General features: G+C 38.5%; 1 protein-coding gene across 1 annotated transcript in view; it reads left to right on the top strand.

Moving 5' to 3' along the window:
• syne2b (spectrin repeat containing, nuclear envelope 2b) overlaps positions 1–18,795 on the top strand; it is a 498,820-nt gene that overhangs the window by 470,177 nt on the left and 9,848 nt on the right. The window contains 9 exon segments of the mRNA XM_034159894.1: positions 196–382; positions 385–504; positions 4,309–4,377; positions 7,016–7,149; positions 7,245–7,374; positions 8,659–8,867; positions 16,105–16,305; positions 18,470–18,589; positions 18,668–18,795. Coding sequence (XP_034015785.1) covers positions 196–382; positions 385–504; positions 4,309–4,377; positions 7,016–7,149; positions 7,245–7,374; positions 8,659–8,867; positions 16,105–16,305; positions 18,470–18,589; positions 18,668–18,795 — 1,298 coding nt within the window.

Below are 18,795 nucleotides of genomic sequence, written 5' to 3'. Positions count from 1 at the left end.
CATAAGGGGTCCACCAGTGTGCTCTGTTTCACTTGATCTGGGGCCATGCTTGTTTGCTTGTTGCCAGCTTGTTCCATACTTCTCTAGATTTTTTAATGTGGCTTATGTCCATGTGTGTGTAGGTCTACCCCTGTTCCTCTTTCCTTCTGGGCTGTACTCCTTCCAAAGTTTGGTTATGTTGTTGTTCTCACCCAGGTTTTCGAAGAAGAGAGGGATCTGTCAGATCGGGACACAGATGTGGCGGACTCACCTAACCCATTCCATGGGAGTTGTTGGAGGGAGATAAGGACAGAGGAAGATGAAGATGTGGAAGTTCCAGTAGTGGATGCAGTTCTATATAGACAGCAGGCCATGTGTCATCTGTTGGTGCCACCTCTGGAAAGGTCGGCCGAGAAACCCCTGTTAGTGTGGATTCAATCCCACTGGAGTGGGACCATACTGTTGATGTGGGAGGATCTTCACATGATGAGGATGAGGACGTGACCTTCTTCAGTGCTCTGTCAGGTAATGTGTACAACTTTGTACCTTTTCTTTACATGTTTGTGATGATCATCCACAGAACGTGATTCTGCAGTTGTATTTCCTTACAAGCCGACCTTGGTTTCAATTTGTTCAATTAATATGCAAGTGAACCCAAATTGGTTGAAAAATCCAAACGGATCATTTTTGCTATTGCAGACTTTTAAATCTTGTGGTAGACTGTTCCAGGAAATCAGATCTTCAAACACTGAAACATTTTTTGATCAGTCAAATCCAGTAATTACAGTGAGCAAACACAGGTGTGAAATGGACAATATGAATTGAAATCTCAGATATCAGATTATTTTTGAAAGCATCAACAGACTCACTGCCACCAGCTACAACTAATCTTGAAGGAGTTCTTGGACCTAAATTATGAACACTGAACTCTAACCCATATTAAAACAGGACAATGGCTTAAAATGTCCTTTGAGACCCTGCTGACAACAACTTCAACAAAAATGAATGGCTATTAAACAAATAGTACATTGCCATTTGTATTTTAAATTTTGTATTTTTGTACTTTAACCTCTTTGAGGTGCTTTACAGACAATATTGAGAACCAGTGCAGCCATATAAAATTGTGTCAACACTGTACATTTTGCTAACTAAGGTAAACTCTGAAGTAAGTACAGGGTGACCCCAAAAAACAGAATCCATAAAACTTTTTAATAAATCCTACAAAGGTCCAGCAAATTTATGAAATTTGCTGGCCCTTGCTGGAAGACTATTGTTCCAATCCTCTTCCCCAAAATGTCTTGGTCAACCAAGAAAAAGACATGTTGCCTGGAGGTCTGTTTCACCAACAAATCATACCATTTGGAGCATATCAATCAATCAATCAACTTTTTTCTTATATAGCGCCAAATCACAACAAACAGTTGCCCCAAGGCGCTCCATATTGCAAGGCAAGGCCATACAATAACCATGAAAAACCCCAACGGTCAAAACGACCCCCTATGAGCAAGCACTTGGCCACAGTGGGAAGGAAAAACTCCCTTTTAACAGGAAGAAACCTCCAGCAGAACCAGGCTCAGGGAGGGGCAGTCTTCTGCTGAGACTGGTTGGGGCTGAGGGAAAGAACCATATTTTGGAAAAAACATGACTTTTATGCAAAACAACCAAGATAGCTGAAACTTTGGGAAATGATCTACTCAGACTGAAGTATAAGACCTTTGTAGGATTTATGAAACATTTTATGGGTTCTATTCTTTTTTTGGTTCACTCTGTACATATTGTCCCACTCCATTTTGGTAAGTTCTACCATCAAGTTCATCAACTCTGACAGATGATGATAGAACTTTGTTTAACACTATTTGGAGTATGTAAGGATTATGGGTATAAGCACCACCACCAATGTGCTTAAGGGATTATTGGGCTTAGTAAAAAGGACCAGAACCAGATGTGGAGCAGGTACATCAGTGGGATAGGGAGTTGCACTACAAATGTATAAACCAAAATTCAACTCCATGGTCACACTTTCTGTCTTTGTCCTATTGTCCTTATTGTCTCAGTCTACACAGGTGTAATTGGGAACCAGCCTTGTTGTTGGTCTGGCATCCTATTTAGGGGTATTAGGGTCTCCATAGATAAGCACCAATACCAGTGGGTCTCAGGGCCTATGGAAGGCTTAGTAAAATAGAGTGTTCCAACACAGTAGAGTTCAGAATAATAGTAGTGCTATGTGACTAAAAAGATTAATCCAGGTTTTGAGTATATTTCTTATTGTTACATAGGAAACAAGGTACCAGTGGATTCAGTAGATTCTCATAAATCCAACAAGACCAAGCATTCATGATATGCACACTCTTAAGGCTATGAAATAGGGCTATTACAGTAGTAAAAAAAAAGTATAAAAGGGGGTGTTCACAATAATAGTAGCATCTGCTGTTGACGCTCCAAACTCAAAACTATTATGTTCAAACTGCTTTTTTAGCAATCCTGTGAATCACTAAACTAGTATTTAGTTGTATAACCACAGTTTTTCATGATTTCTTCACATCTGCGAGGCATTAATTTTGTTGGTTTGGAACTAAGATTTTGCTCATTTACTAGTGTGCTTGGGGTCATTGTCTTGTTGAAACACCCATTTCAAGGGCATGTCCTCTTCAGCATAATGCAACATGACCTCTTCAAGTATTTTGACATATCCAAGCTGATCCATGATACCTGGTATGCGATATACAGGCCCAACACCATAGTAGAAGAAACATGCCCATATCATGATGCTTGCACCACCATGCTTCACTGTCTTCACTGTGAACTGTGGCATGAATTCAGAGTTTGGGGGTCGTCTCACAAACTGTCTGCGGCCCTTGGACCCAAAAAGAACAATTTTACTCTCATCAGTCCACAAAATATTCCTCCATTTCTCTTTAGGCCAGTTGATGTGTTCTTTGGCAAATTGTAACCTCTTCTGCACGTGTCTTTTATTTAACAGAGGGACTTTGTGGGGGATTCTTGCAAATAAATTAGCTTCACACAGGCGTCTTCTAACTGTCACAGCACTTACAGGTAACTCCAGACTGTCTTTGATCATCCTGGAACTGATCAATGGGTGAGCCTTTGCCATTTTGGTTATTCTTCTATCCATTTTGATGGTTGTTTTCCATTTCCTTCCATGCGTCTCTGGTTTTTTTGTCCATTTTAAAGCACTGGAGATCATTGTAGATGAACAGCCTATACTTTTGCACCTACGTGTAAGTTTCCCCCTCTCCAATCAACATTTTAATCAAACTATGCTGTTTTTCTGAACAATGTCTTGAACGTCCAATTTTCCTCAGGCTTTCAAAGAGAAAAGCATGTTCAACAGGTGCTGGCTTCATCCTTAAATAGGGGACACCTGATTCACACCTGTTTGTTCCACAAAATTGACAAACTCACTGACTGAATGCCACACTACTATTATTGTGAACACCCCCTTTTCTACTTTTTTTTACTAATAGCGTAATTTCATAGCCTTAAGAATGTGCATATCATGAATGCTTGGTCTTGTTGGATTTGTGAGAATCTACTGAATCTACTGGTACCTTGTTTCCCATGTAACAATAAGAAATATACACAAAACCTGGATTAATCTTTTTAGTCACATAGCACTACTATTAATCTGAACGCTGCTGTCGTATGTACTCAATGCAGACTTTATCTTAATTTACAAAATGTACTATGTAGATGCAATTTTATATGATTGTATTTGTTCAATATGGTGTGTAAAGCAACTTGTAGAGATCTCTCATTTAAAATAAAGAAGTCAATGCCAATGATATTTGTTAAAGCAAGTTCATCAAATCTAAGAGAGATAAAGAACTTGATGAGGAGCATGTCTACATATACTCACTGCAGAGTCTGCTCACTCTCCAAACTTCCAGATAAAGGTTTTATATTCAATTTTGATTAATTTATCTTGTATTTCAAATGTATTTGATTCATTCTATGGTGTATATAAAATGCCATTAAACTATTTTACCAGAGCTTAGTGGAAAAACTGAATTTCTGACTATTCTTTGTGAGTAAAAAACAAAATAGTGACTTTCTTTCTCTCAACACAATGATGTACAAAGCATTTCACAAATAAAGCCATCAATTTCCTGGAACTATAGTCTTTCCAGATTTGGAAAGACAGATCTGGTACTTTAAATTCTGGTTCTAATGTTTAAATTTAGATTTGCCTTTTCCCTCCCTGGATTTCCCAGTGTTGTGTTTACTTCCTAAACCATTTTATACCTTGATCAGCACTTCATGGTTACAGAAGAGCTGTCGGGATCCGGTGACACCCACTTTGTCTTTCAGATGTGAAGGTGGCGGAGAGTTCAGAGCTGTTTGTTGAAGAGACTACCCGAGCAGTGAACACAGCCTCGGGTAGGCTCTGTGCCTGATGCATGCGTCTGCTTGACTGAGCACTTTGTGGAATGGCTCATGCCCTTCTTGTCTCCTAGCAACCCAAAATTCATACAGCTGCACTCCTACATCTGTTTGCAGTCACAGTGTTTTCTTTTTTCTTTGCTTTGCATCACCAGCATACCGTTTTATAGGTGTGGCCGTGCACTGCATCATCAATTCTTCTTCCATTTAAATGTGTGTGTGTGTGCACAACTATCAAGTGAAACAATGAAAATTGCATGGTTTGGGTTTTTTATGTATTTATTTATTGCAGTTTCTTGTTAAGAGAGAAAAAAACCCCATAAAAATGTGCCTAAAAATCAAATACAGTGCCCTCCAAAAGTATTGGAACTCTTGGTATTTCACACATTTTAGTTTGTTTATGCGATTTCAAATACAAAAATCCAAAATTATCTTCCTTAAACTCAAACTGAAAGCAAATCTGTATAACGTGATATAAATTAATTAAAAATGTTAAAGCCAAGATGTTTATTGACAGCTTTTTTCATACAAGTCAGGGGATGGATACATGAACATTTCCAAGTCACTGAATATGTCTTGGGCTTTATTGGCATCAATTATGAAGAAATACAAAAACTATGGCACTCTATTGTAAATCTGTGTGGAATAGATGGTTCTCAAACTGCATGACTGTGCAAGAAGAAGAGTGAGGAAAGACACCCAGAAGAAGTTATAGGCCTCTCTGTCTGTGATTGGATAAATTGTGCATAGTGCATTTTTTTTTTGCATTTTGTATCCCCAGGTATACAGCTTCATGATGAAGTAGTATAGACAAAGTTGGGTAGGATTACTTTGAAATGTAATCCAAGAGTAATCAGATTACAAGTAATCTAAATGTATTCTTTCAAAGTAAACCTACCCAACCTTGAATATAGGAGGAGGGTTTTCTTTCACCAAAACATCAAATCTAGCCTTGCATCTCAGATGTACCTTCTTTTTAAGAAAATCCCGTAAATCAGAGGTGAAATTGAGATGCCTTGGGCATGTGCAAAGGAGGGACCCAGGGTATATATGGAGAAGGATGATGAGGATGAAGAATGAGGCCAAAGAGGAGGTTTAAAAGGAAAAATAAAAATAATTAAAGGTCATGAAAATTCATTAAGATTTAAAAATCTGATGATGCATCCACCCTAATTATTAAAAAGTATCAGTGATGCTGGTCCTGTCGTTACAACCCAAATTCCAATGAAGTTGCGACACTGTGTGAAATGTAAATGTTGGGATGTTGTATAAAATGTACATAAAAAAGGAATACAATGATTTGCAAATCCTCTTCAACCTATATTCAATTGAATACACCACAAAGACAAGATATTTAATGTTCAAACTGATAAACTTTATTGTTTTTGTGCAAATATTTGCTCATTTTAAAATGGATGCCTACAACACAAACAAAAAAGCTGGGACAGTGGTATTTTTACCACTGTGTTACATCACCTTTCCTTCTAACAACACCCAATAACTGTTTGGGAACTGAGGACACTAATTGTGAGTGTCATGATTGGGTATAAAAGGAGCATCCCCAAAAGGCTCAGCCGTTCACAAGAAAAGATGGGGTAAGGATCACCACTTTGTGAACAACTGGGTGAAAAAATAGTCCAGCAGTTTCAGAACAATGTTTCTCAACGTTCAGTTGCAAGGAATTTAGGAAGTTTATCAGTTTGAACATTAAATATCTTGTCTTTGTGATGTATTCAATTGAATATAGGTTGAAGAGGATTTGCAAATCATTGTATTCCTTTTATGTACATTTTACACAACATCCAAACTTCACTGGAACTGGACTTGGTATTGGATTTATACCTAATCTTGCAGTATTGCACACCACTAATGATGCAGAGGACGTGGTGAGATGGAGACAGATGACCTGCTGTGGAAATCCCCAGCAGAAGTAGCAGAAAGGAGAATAATAATTCATTTCTCAGATCTAGCTCAGGATAGACAGATAAATCGATGGCTGGCTGAAGATTCTCTTGTGTGGTTCTCATATGTCCCTCACCAAGAGGGTGATGTCAAAGTCATTGTTACCCTTCATGTATAAGAATTTGTTCATTAGTTCCATTGGTTGTTATTAACTCTAGAGCACATTTCCTTTAACAATTTAAAACATTTATGTATGTATTTTTGCCTTTTGGGGCCCCTGTCAGCATTTTCATGTCACTGCTACATTTTAGTATTGGAATTCTAATGGTAACATTTCTGCTTCAACCTTTTACCCCTCCACCTATAATACCCTGAAGGGGTATTGTCTTCCCCTTGGGTGAGGATGGACAAGCATTTAGGTGTTGGCTGGCGCCAACAATTGGCATGTTTGTGATTGCTCTGGAATGGAGAAGCAGAGGGTCATCAAACATACAGGAAAGTGTATCAGGTCAAGACCTTGGTCAAGTTCAGGAAGGGCCTTGACCTTGAAGTCAAGGTCACAGGCCAATAGGTCTTACTAACACGACAGCAATTCTGGCACCCAGGGATTTCACTCCCATGTCGATTGAGGGGCACCACTGGCAACCGAAAATATTTATTATTATTTTCTACATTCTCCTTTTGTATTGCTTTGAATCTGGAATATTTTGTTTCTCTTTGTCTCTCTCTTCAGTGAAGTCAGTGAGAGATCCTCCCAGCTGGCATCAGCCGGGCTCCCCAGAGAGGAAACGAGCTCCCAGGCAAGCCATGCCAAGCTTGGACTCTCCCAAACACGCCACCAGTACACCATTCCACCAGCAGGACTATGTAAGACTGCACAAACTCACACACACACACACGGATAGAATTCAAATGTCCCAAATGAATTTGAAGGTGTGTGTTCCACTCTGTCTGCTAAACAGTCTAAGCTGATGTCAGAATGCAGCGGCAGCATTGATAGTGTCAAGAGAGTCAAGCTGATTCTAAACGATGAAGAGGAGCTGGATCATCTGGGCCTGACTGGCACCACAGCCGAAAAACATACCAGCACAGGTAGACATGCTGTTAAGATGGCAAATCATATATATATATATATATATATATATATATATATATATATATGATACAGTGCATCCGGAAAATATTCACAGCACCCCATAATCATGACAAAAAGTTGTTTTTTTTTTTATTTTTGCAAACTTTTAAAAATAAAAACATAATAAATCACATGTACATAAGTATTCACACTGTTGGCCCATGTGCTTATGCTGAAAGGGAGTGCAGTGGAAGTGTGTCCAATAAATGGCCAGAGTTAAGGTTTTTAACTTTTTTGTGTTCTGGCTAAAGATACCGATAGTGTGTCTGTTTTTCCCCCGTGAAATGTGTACATTAGCTCTGTATTCCTGACCTTAAAGGGGAACATTACACAGTGAGAAATGCAATACTTTCCTATAAGAAACATACCAAAGAGCTGATATTCCACACTTTTTACACGAGTCCCGCAAGTACATACCTTTATCTGACATTTGAACTTCGCGCTTTCCCGACCGCCCCCGGGCCACCACCTTTGTAGAATATCTGGGTACTTCCCACTCAGCGCTGAAGTCATTGATGAAAGACTGTACATGAGCTGGCATGACCAAATAAGGAAGTGGGAAAGGTCACGGGGCAGAGGGTCATCTCTCTTGTTTGAGGCACCATTTCGGTATAGAAAGGATAGAAAGTTTGCACAATTTATTACCACTCTTGAAAATGTCAGCAAACTTTTTCTAAACACTACCCAATCTAAAGCCCATGAGTTGCCACGGGCAACACGCTAGTAATTGGGTATATATATATATATATATGAAAATATCAATGATCAGAAATGTGTATGAATACACACAAATATACACAACTAGAAGTCCAGCACGTGAAATCTTCAGCAAAACTTTAGAATGTGCACTTTTGCTTATTTCGGCGTATGTCTTCTATAATGGAAGCAGGGTTCATGGCCTGTTCAGATGACACAATTTGGTTTCACATATGTGAAACTGCTGTCTCTATTTTATGTAATGTTCAGTAACTGTGAGTAATGTAAAACATGTAGGTTGTTCAAGGTTTCTGTCAACATATTCTTACTTATTCCACCTTATTATTGTTTCAGTTAAAATTCATCTTACAGCAGCTGTTAAAAAGTATCAATAGACACACAAATATGTATTATTGCCTAAAAATGTTAACTACAATTTGCAGAACAAACTCAAACCATGTGAAGATGACAGACAACTTTGTAAATGTACAAATGTAAAGCAGTCATTTACAAGCTTTCATTTCGCTTGACTTGTTGATTGACAGGTGTGGTCGAGCGTTGGGAGCTGCTCCGAGCACAAACATTGAGTGACACAGGCCTGAGTCCCAATCTGGATCAGTGGCAGAAGCTGAACGTTGACCTATGTGATGTCACTTCCTGGTTGGCCAGGGTGCTACCAGAGCTGGAGAGGCTGCAGCAGATCACGCCATCCACCAGCATTCGAGATATGGAGATCAACATCAGAAAACTCAAGGTAACAGCAGTAAAGGTCTTCGCAAGCAGATTACAAACACTGAGAATCCTTTGACTTGCCCCTTGGCAGCCGTTCTGCTCTGTCAAAGCCTGATCCCGTGTGAGATCTCAGAAGCTAAGCAGTGCAGGACCTAGTAGTGCTTGGATGGGAGACCTCTTCGGAACAACGGGGGCTGTGTGTGTTTCTTCAGGTAAAACTGGAGTTGCTTCAGGAAGGGCATCCGGTATATTCACAGTTCCGCTAATCCACTAACTGCTAATTATCAAAGATAATGTTTTCATTATCGGATTAACTTTTCAGATAACTTTGAAAACCATCATCGGACCAATTATCTTCCGATAAGTTTTGGTCCAATAATTTTTAAACCACTAACATTTTTGCAGACAGCTTTTTATAGTAGATACACAGTTGTATCCTCTACAAACAAAGAAGAGCTAATTCTAAAAGAAACCAATCTATCCTGTGCAGACAAGGAGAACTGGTCATAGAAAAGAAAAAAGCTCATTTCTGTTCACCCCATACTAACACACTGGCAATATCACCTAAGTCATCCAAAGGCATACACTTTTAACTTATGGTTAAAATTTTAACCAAACTAATTTTCGATGTTATTTAAATTAACGTCACGTCTTAAGTTTTATAAAGTGATAATATCAGATATATGTTTTAGTTTTAAAGTAATGCACTAATTTTTAAGGTTTTTGTGTGGACATGTTGTGTCCAGGTGCATTATGGGTATCTCAGTACATTCACAACAGAAGAAATGCATTTGAGATGCTCTGATCAGGTTCCACAGGGACAACAACATTAAACTCTTTGTATATTGGGCCTCATGTATCAACGTGCGTACGGCGATATTTGAGCGTATATGGCGTGTACGCCAAAACGGCTGCGCTACTAGGCATTTATCAATGTGGTCGTTTGGCATACGCTGCGCTGAAAATATACACCAGGTCGAAAGGTGGCGTAAATTATACACCAAAATGAACCAGCGCTGGAATCCACGTAAAAATGAAACTGATCAACATGACAAACAGTGCCATTATACAAATCAATGCATATGTTACATAAATAACACTTTCCTGAATATACTACATAATAATCAATACAAATCCCGCTTTTGCGGGATTGCTGGTCTATCGAGCACGCTGCCCGCCTTTTTCTCCAGACTTCGAGCCTGGAGCCAGAGCAGCGCTGAGCTTAACTTTATGTGGTGTAATCATTTTAGACAATGAAATTGATAATTACAACTGTAGTTTTGTCATTCCCTTCGCCCGTGCTGCAATCAGGTTTTGTTGTCTCCATTCGTTTGTCACAATAAAATAAATAAAGAAATACATCTTAAGAATAAAGATATCTGAAAAATTAGGCGTGTCTTATTAATTGAGCGAGCAAATATCCACGTCAAGAATTATTGACATGTGAAAAGAGAATACAGTGGTCCCTCGCTATAACGCGGTGCACCTTTCGCGGCCTCGCCGTTTCAGTTTTTAGTCCAATTTTGCATGCTTTTTTTTTACAGTGTTCTGTGTTCTGCATGTCTGTTTATAAGAATCTTCTCACCCAGAAGAAAAAAAGCGCCAACAACTACTCATAACTGTGTTTGCCACTCGGAAACAGACACCTGCAGCCAGGTGTGAGTGGAAAAAGGCGCGGCATCAGGACGCAGAGGCGCGATCTGTGAAATACTGGTCAGTCACTATTAATAATTTCTTATGTGTCCAACCTTGTACGTTAATCGTTAAAATTAAATTCGTTATTAAATTCGTTAGAAAACGTTCTATTTTTATTTCTCAAACAAATGTTTGGGCCTGAAAACAGTTTGATCTTATTTTTCTACTAAGGTTTGAACTTTGAGAGTGTTTACACACGAGAGAAAATTGAGAAAATGTTAATGCCTGATTGAGAAAAGTGTATAAATTGGTTTTACAGGGTTTTTACAGCTTTAAAACGTCTATAATAATTGTAAAAAAAAAATAACGCTGACTTCGTCACGGACTTTGCTTTTGCAGACTATTTTTAGAATGTAACTCCCGCGATAAACGAGGGACCACTGTAACACTTTTTTGATTATACTACAAAACAATACGACAGCCGCTTTTGACGCTCTATTGGCACGCGTCATGATTGGTGGAGTTCTTTTTCTTTGCCGTCTTCCTGGCTTCCATGTCGTAAAATGAGGGTGCGTCTGAAGCAGATTCTGAATATTTATGGGCGTGTTTATTATAATTACGATTGTTTTCACCCGCCGCATTTATCAAGGTCATGTCAGGCATACGCTGGAAATGGGCAGGTGCGCACTGCTTGATACATGTCACGGCAACTTTACGCCACAAGTGCGCAACGTTGATACATGAGGCCCAGTGCGCCTAAATTCTCTTGAATATCTTCTCTGGGTTTATAGACATTGTTATTGTTTGTTTTATGTAAAAATGCCAGAGGAAGCCCAGGTTGCTTCTCCAAAAGCCGAAAAGTCTCTTAAATTGTGATTCAGGCCGTGTCAAAATGCATAGAACACTGCCATCTACTGGTGACCGGTTATATCACAGTGTTTTCGACCGCAGGATTTTAAAATTATCTGTAGGTTTCCAAAACGTGAGAGACCACACGTGGAGATTTAAAAAAAAAAAAAAATCATAGATCTGACAGGTTTAGTTGTACAGTGTGTGGTGTCAGCCACATGGTAAAAACAACACACAAACAGATTTCATACACGAACATTCCCAGGTCAAACACCCCACTTTCTGATTGGCTGCATGTCACATTTAGCTCCTCACATCCTTCTGCGCAGATCAGAGCACTCTTACACAACACACACGGCAGGAATATCTGATAAGATTATATTTAGCGTCATTACGATTGTCGGGGTGTCCTTAAGATTGTCGGAAGGGGAAGATCGGGTCCAGTATCAGCCTAATTATCTTGCCATGTGAACTGGGCTTGATGTTATGACACCTCATGGAGCGAGTGATTGATCTGTTATAACACCGCACCGAGACGCTAACGCATCGGATGTTATGACGCCTCAGGGACCGACTGATTGATGCATTATGGCACTGCAATGAACATGTTTTCACTATTATTTGATTTCTTTGTATGACTGACATCATTATTCAAGCATTCAAAAGGCAATTCCTATCTCCACACAACTCCAACCGCACACAAGAAAGTTTTTTGACAGTTCTTGTTATTAAAAGAACCTTGTCTCCCTAACCGGATAGAGTTGTGATGTCATCACGCATGCACTTAGGCGCTGTCTAGCTGGATCTTGACAATTTCTTTCTTTTTTATATACAAATGAAAAAAATGACATATATTACAAAAGCACATTTAGTTGTAAACACCAACACGTTACATTGATTCACTTGTGTTGGTTTTTACATAGAATGAATGAATCAACCAATCACTATGAGCGGAGGCTTAGTTACCCATAATCCACTTTGAGGATCTGTGTGTTAATGTTCAAATCTTCAGAATTAGTGCATTATTTTAAAATTAACAGATATGTGTTAAATATGACTTTGTACATTTTAAGAGTTTACATTAACGTAGTTATTCTATCCGGAATAATTTTATTTATAAACCAAATCCATAATTCAAATATGCTTTCCATTTCAAGACCTCTGCCGCATCCACTGTATCCTATCAGGATAAATGATGCTTCCCTACAGCAGGGGGCAGAGTGCACAAAGACAGAAACACTGGCTGGCTGGCTGGCTGGCTGGCTGGCTGGCGGGCGATTGCCTTTGGTTCTGTTAGAAGCTTTAGGGGTGTTTAAACTCAAAATCAGCTTCTTAGTAGCTGAGAGCATATTTGGGGCAAAACTGAAAGTTATCACTTATCTCGAACTTCTGATAAGTTTTTAGGCAGTTTATCGGTTTAGTGTTAAAAAAGATAACTTTTCAGTTAGCTGATTACCAGTTATCAAAGCTAACTTTTTGGTTAGCTGTGCCCACCACTGGGTATAATACAAAACAGGAGTAACCAACAGGACAACAACAACAACTTTGAATTGCTCCCCAACTCCAGGATTGCTCTCCATAGTTTTACGTTTGTTTTCAATCTGTGAACATATTTGTGGCTCATGCATTCAGACTGAATTTTTTCTTTTTTTTTTAAATTTCAGTAACAACAGTACTCCGACTGTTTTGCATCATCAAAATCAGAGTGGCGAGAAGTCAGTTCACTAATGTGTAGATATGGTTGTTGACATAAGTTTACATTCACCTTGGCTAAAAAGATTCCAGCTCAGTTTTCCTCGACTGCATATATACAGTCCATGAGCCAGTCATCAATGTTGACCTAATAAAGACATTTACAATCAGTGTACTATGGCCTACCCAAAAACATTTTATTGCCATCCTAGAGTGGTAACTGTAGACAGGTAGGGGTCAATGAAGAGGTCAAAATGTAAAAATGCTCCAGTCATGTTGAAAAATATATCACACTATTTGTCTAATCATTCCAAAAACGTAGAGTTTGAACAAACAATGATTGAATGATATGGGGTCAAATAGCAAAAATTGTGACAAAAGTCAGTTTCAGTTTTGTACAGGGGTCAAAACTTAAAGTTGCTTCAATTTCAGTTATTGTTTGAAATAAAAGGATTAATAAATGGAATAGTTGTGACTCTGTTGAATGTTTGGTCTCCAAAGCAAAAGGTCAAATAAGATCAACGTCCATTTGACTAGTCTTAAAATACACACATGTGATCCCACAGACACTTTGGCTGCTACAATATTTGGTGAAAGCCATGTAATAATACATCTGGTTCCCTCCTCCCTCCCCTCAACACTTTCTCTGTGTGAAAAACCTTTTAAATTTTAAGGTTGCTGAAACCACAGCAAACGGCATATGATGTCCTCCACGGGTTTATTTATATCTCTGTGGCAACTGGGGAATCTCAATCATAACCTCAAACAAAGGGGGTTTCCCAAAGTGGTGATGTCATGGCTTTATAATTTGGGTACAGGTTCATCAGAAAATATGTACTTTTTTCCAGAGCATAAGTTTGTTTTACTAGTTTGGGATGAACTATATTACTATACTTACTTACTATACGCACAAAACAAAATGTCACGTGTTTCAGAAAATCAGGAGCTTTTTCAATAAAGTTGAGTACATAATTTTAAGAAATTATTTATAATTACAAGAAAATTGGTTGATGTATTATACATATTCATAGCTAAGTCGCCTCTGTGTGCACGTATGTGTGCATGTATGCCTGCATGCGTCTGTGTGTATGTCTTCAATCACAGAGAAACTGGGGAGAGCTGACATTTGCCATTTGGTATGGTTACTTGTTTTGGGTCAAGGATGAACGCCGTGAAAACGGAAAGTTGATAGGACTAATATTTTTGGAGAAACTATGGATGTTAACTAAAAACACTGAACAATGGACGTTGATAATTACGTTCTGGACTCACACGCCATTCCAGCAGGGAGCAGTAAATCACCTATATATTAAAAGTGGTGTCACCTGTGTACATGTATGCATGTGTGCGTGCGTACAAGATTGTATTTAGTAAGTTCAGTGTAAATATATAATATAATTGTAAATGCATTAACAATACATGGATGACATAGAGTAAAACCACTTTTTTTTTCCATTTTGGTCCATTTAAAAAATCAAATGACAAAATAGAAATAATAATAAAGTAATAATAATACTGATAACAACAACAACAACAACAACAACAATAATAATAATAATAATAATAGTGTGTATATGATAACAAGAACCTAAACAATTCCTAAATACATTAAGACAGTAAATTATCATTAAAAAAATTACATAATTAACAGGAAATTAAAGGGTTGAGTTCTTCCTCTAAAAACTGTTGAGGCCTAAGGTTTTAACCCTATAAAGCCCACCCTGTGAAATAATTGTCAGAAAATTCAAATTTTTTGAAACAAGAGTCTTTATTGGACGTTTTAAGAAACCCACCAAAACAAAACAAACAAAAAACAAAAAAACCTTTTTGCATATATGAGTTTTTATTTGTATCGTAATTGCTACATTGGGCGTTCTAGCATAAAAACAAACAACATTTCAAACCTATAAAATGCTGCATTTTCTTAGGGAAATTACTGTGGATCACTTGTTTCAGGCAGCCATTATGAATCTCATCTGAAGGCCCTCTGATGCATAAGATACTGACATCTGGTGGTTTGTCTGTGCACTACAAGTATCTCATTGTATACGATGGGTTTTTTGGGGGAGAAAATATCACACTGATGAAGCAGACGTCTCAGAAAATCCTGTATCGAATATGATACACTTGGCGTTATAGGGTTAAAAACATTCTGGACTCACACATTCATTATAGAAACTTTGCATAATTAATTACCACCCTTGAAAAGTGTCAGCTACCTATTTTATAAACACTACCCAATTTAACGCGCTAATCAAATTTTTATGGCGGGGGTGGTGGCCAGTGGACTTGTTTTCATGGTTCAAGGCCACCCTGCCCATCTTTAAAGGCACCTGGTGTAAAACCTGTGCCAACTCAACATGCAGTTCCACCTTGGATTTGCTGTGGCGACTGTAGGTGACAACAAGGGAGATCTCACAGGGAGTTTATTACGAAATTTTTATGGTGCGTGAAGATTTGCACAGCACTGTGTGTCAGAGTTATTTTAGTGGAATAACGTGTGACATTTAGGGGTGGATCCACAGACAGGTGTGTATTCAGCAATGTTGTTATTGTTATTAATTAGTATTTTAATTTGTGGGGAGTGTTAATATTGTGAGAAATGTAATTATAAACCATGCATTGCTCTGGCGATCAAAGAAACGGACATCTATTGAACATGAAGCACAGAAATATGTGTAATTTAGGTGGATCCAGATAATGGGGTGATCCAGATCATTAAAAACATTAACATTATGAAAAACTGTCTGAGTGCACTCAAATCAATTTTCATGAAAACATTGTTTGTGTCTGAAATAGAAACCACTCGCACTTGTACAGCAGTGAGTGGGTTAGTCTATCCCGGCCAGCACATGTAAGCAATAACTCCAACAATAATAATTACTACCATCTTGTACTTCACCAGATTAAAAGAGCAAATAATTAGGATGAAGTGAATCAATACAAATCAAAATGCAGATCCAGATTACATCTGCTGTGGCAACCCTAATCACAAAGGAAGAAAAAAAACACAATAAGAAGCATCATCCTGGTATCACTCTGAGTAAACTTTCTAAGAAACACATCCCTGTCCTTGTGTCCAGGAGATGCAGAGAGCCTTCAGCAGTTACAAATGTCTGATGATCTCCGTGAACCTCAGCAGCCGCCGCTTCCTGCACAGCGACGGCGCCGAGCTCCGGGAACTGCAAGAAGCTCTGAAGTCCGCAAATCAAAGCTGGACGCAGGCCTGCGGAAGCTTGGAGAGCTGGCAGGGAAACCTGCAGGGGGCGCTCATGCAGTGCCAGGTGAGATCATGTGACTCATGTTTATTAAAGTGAAGCTCTTGAGGAGAAAGGCTCTAATGTATCCAGGAAATGCCCTGTTTGAGTGACTGCTCAGCTGCAGCAGCACAATATTAATGCATTAGATACAAAGACTTGTTCCCTTCCTCCACAGTCACTTGGTCTGCTTTTATATAAAGGACTATTCCATCTGAATCAAAGTGCTTTACAATGATACCTCACATTCTCACACTCTCATACACGTAGTGCAGCAGATAACAGAATATTTACGGAGGAATCCTTCAAAGGCTGATACAAGCACCAAATCTGGCAAAAGTACACCTTAGATATTATTCTTTTGAAAAAAACCATACAGACCACTTGAATTTTCAATACGGGGCCACGTAGGGGTCAACTGAAGAATTACATAGGGGTCAAAATATAAAAATGCTCGAGTCATATGAAAATTATACCACATTATTTGTCTGATTGTAAAGATTCCAAAAAGGTATAGTTTGGACTATCTATGACTGAATTCTATAGAGTTATGGGGTAAAAAACAACAAGAATGGTGACAAAGTTCAGTTTCAGTTTGCACATGGGTCAAAAGTTAGAGTTGCTCCAATTTTGTTCAAAGTGATGAAAATTATTTGTTAAGTTAATAGGGTTTCAAAAGGGATAGTTTGGACCATGTATCATGCTTAGTTGTCACGTTACGGGGTAACATATGTCACATGTCATAGAATTCAATGGCGTCAACATTATTTGACCTTTACCTTAGAGACCAAGCATTCAACACAGTCCAAACTATTCCATTTATTCATCCAAGTAGCTCAATCAACAATATGCACCATTTTGTACTAAAACTGGAGCAACTTTAACTTTGACCCCTGTACAAACTGAAATTGACCTAAGGTTTTTACCCATAACTCCATAACATTCAGTCATAGAGAGTCCAAACTAGACCTTTTTAGAGTCTTTATGATCAGACAAATAATGTGGTATAGTTTAATATGATTGGAGCATTTTTATATTTTAACCCCTGTGTAATTCTTCAGTTGACCGCTACATGGCCGCCTATTGAAAATTCAAGTGGCCTGTCATTTTTTTTGTTTGTTTGTTTTTTTTTTTCAAAAGAGCAATGTCTAAGGAGAATTTGTGCTGGATTTGGTGTTTCTATCACCACGTGAAGTATTGTTTCAGTTATTTGCGGCACTAATGAGTGCGCTGACATGCAAGGCGCTCACTATATATTTTCCAGCTTGGCAGATTTAAACCAAGGAGCCTCTGGCCTCAAACCCACTTAACCACTAGACCATCACCTCCCCAAAGGTGATGGTCTAGTGGTGAAATAGCAATCTAGTGGTGTGGGGAAGGACAGTGGTCTACCCTCTCCCCAGGGTAGTTCATGAATCTATCCCCTAATTTGTCTCAAGTCAATTGTATTTGTATAACCCTTATATTTAGCTTGCCCAATTACTTATGGCTTTTGAAAATGTAGCAAGTGTGGAAAAATAATATTAAAAAATGTTATTATTTTTTAATTTCAGAATTTAATCCTAAAGTTTACAAGTGCATCTTAATGGTGACATACAAGGGAAAATTACAAAAAAGAAAAAATGTAATTACAAAAGGTATGACTATATTTGACTATAATTGTGGTTTGGTGTTTTTTCTTTGTCTTTCTAAATTTTTCCTTGATTAGCAGTTAAGAAAAAAAAAAATAAAAGATCAGTTTGAAATTTCTAAATGTTCCTCAGTGTTTTAGAGATTTATTTATTTTTTTTAAGAAAGGAATATATTAAAATAACAAACATAATATTCATGTAAAACTGTGGTTTACCTCACATAGCCCCATATTCAGTATATATACAGAGAGAGAGAGAGAGAGAGAGAGAGAGAGAGAGAGAGAGAGAGAGAGAGAGAGAGAGATGCTTAGTCCTGTTGTATTTATTTTTGCAGCAGTTTTTTTTTCAAGTTTTCTATATCAAGAATGTGATTTTTGCAGCAAAGTTTGCAGTCATAATGAACTTTTTAAGTTGCAATTTATTGCAGTAAATTCAGAAAATATGAGGCTTTTTTGTTCACTTACCTAAATAAATGCAATGACTTATGAATTTTTTTTTTTTCCATGTCACTCAATACCAGTGCCACTGAAGTTCTGACCTTTAACCTCTTCCTCCTTTAGGAGTTTAATGAGATGCTGCACACCTTGTTGTTCTGGCTGGCTCAGGCAGAGAGCAAACTCCACACCATAAAGTTGTCACCTTCTGGAGCCGCTGTGCTGGAGCGCCGGGACACACTGATGGTGAGTTGACCCACTGTCAGCGCAATCTGGTGTCCAATGGCAACTTCAAATTCATACCCGTGTCGCCCCCTGCTGCAGGCTCTACGGGAGGAGCTGCGTGGCCGCCAGCAACAGGTCTCCTCGCTGCAGGAGATCTCCTCACAGCTCCTCCTGGAGGCTGACGGGGAGGACAGCATGGAGGCCAAAGAGAAGGTTCACGTCATTGC

Source organism: Thalassophryne amazonica, chromosome 19 (assembly GCF_902500255.1).
Source record: "Thalassophryne amazonica chromosome 19, fThaAma1.1, whole genome shotgun sequence".
NCBI classification, from domain to species: domain Eukaryota; kingdom Metazoa; phylum Chordata; class Actinopteri; order Batrachoidiformes; family Batrachoididae; genus Thalassophryne; species Thalassophryne amazonica.
This window is presented reverse-complemented; position numbering and strand designations above follow the sequence as displayed.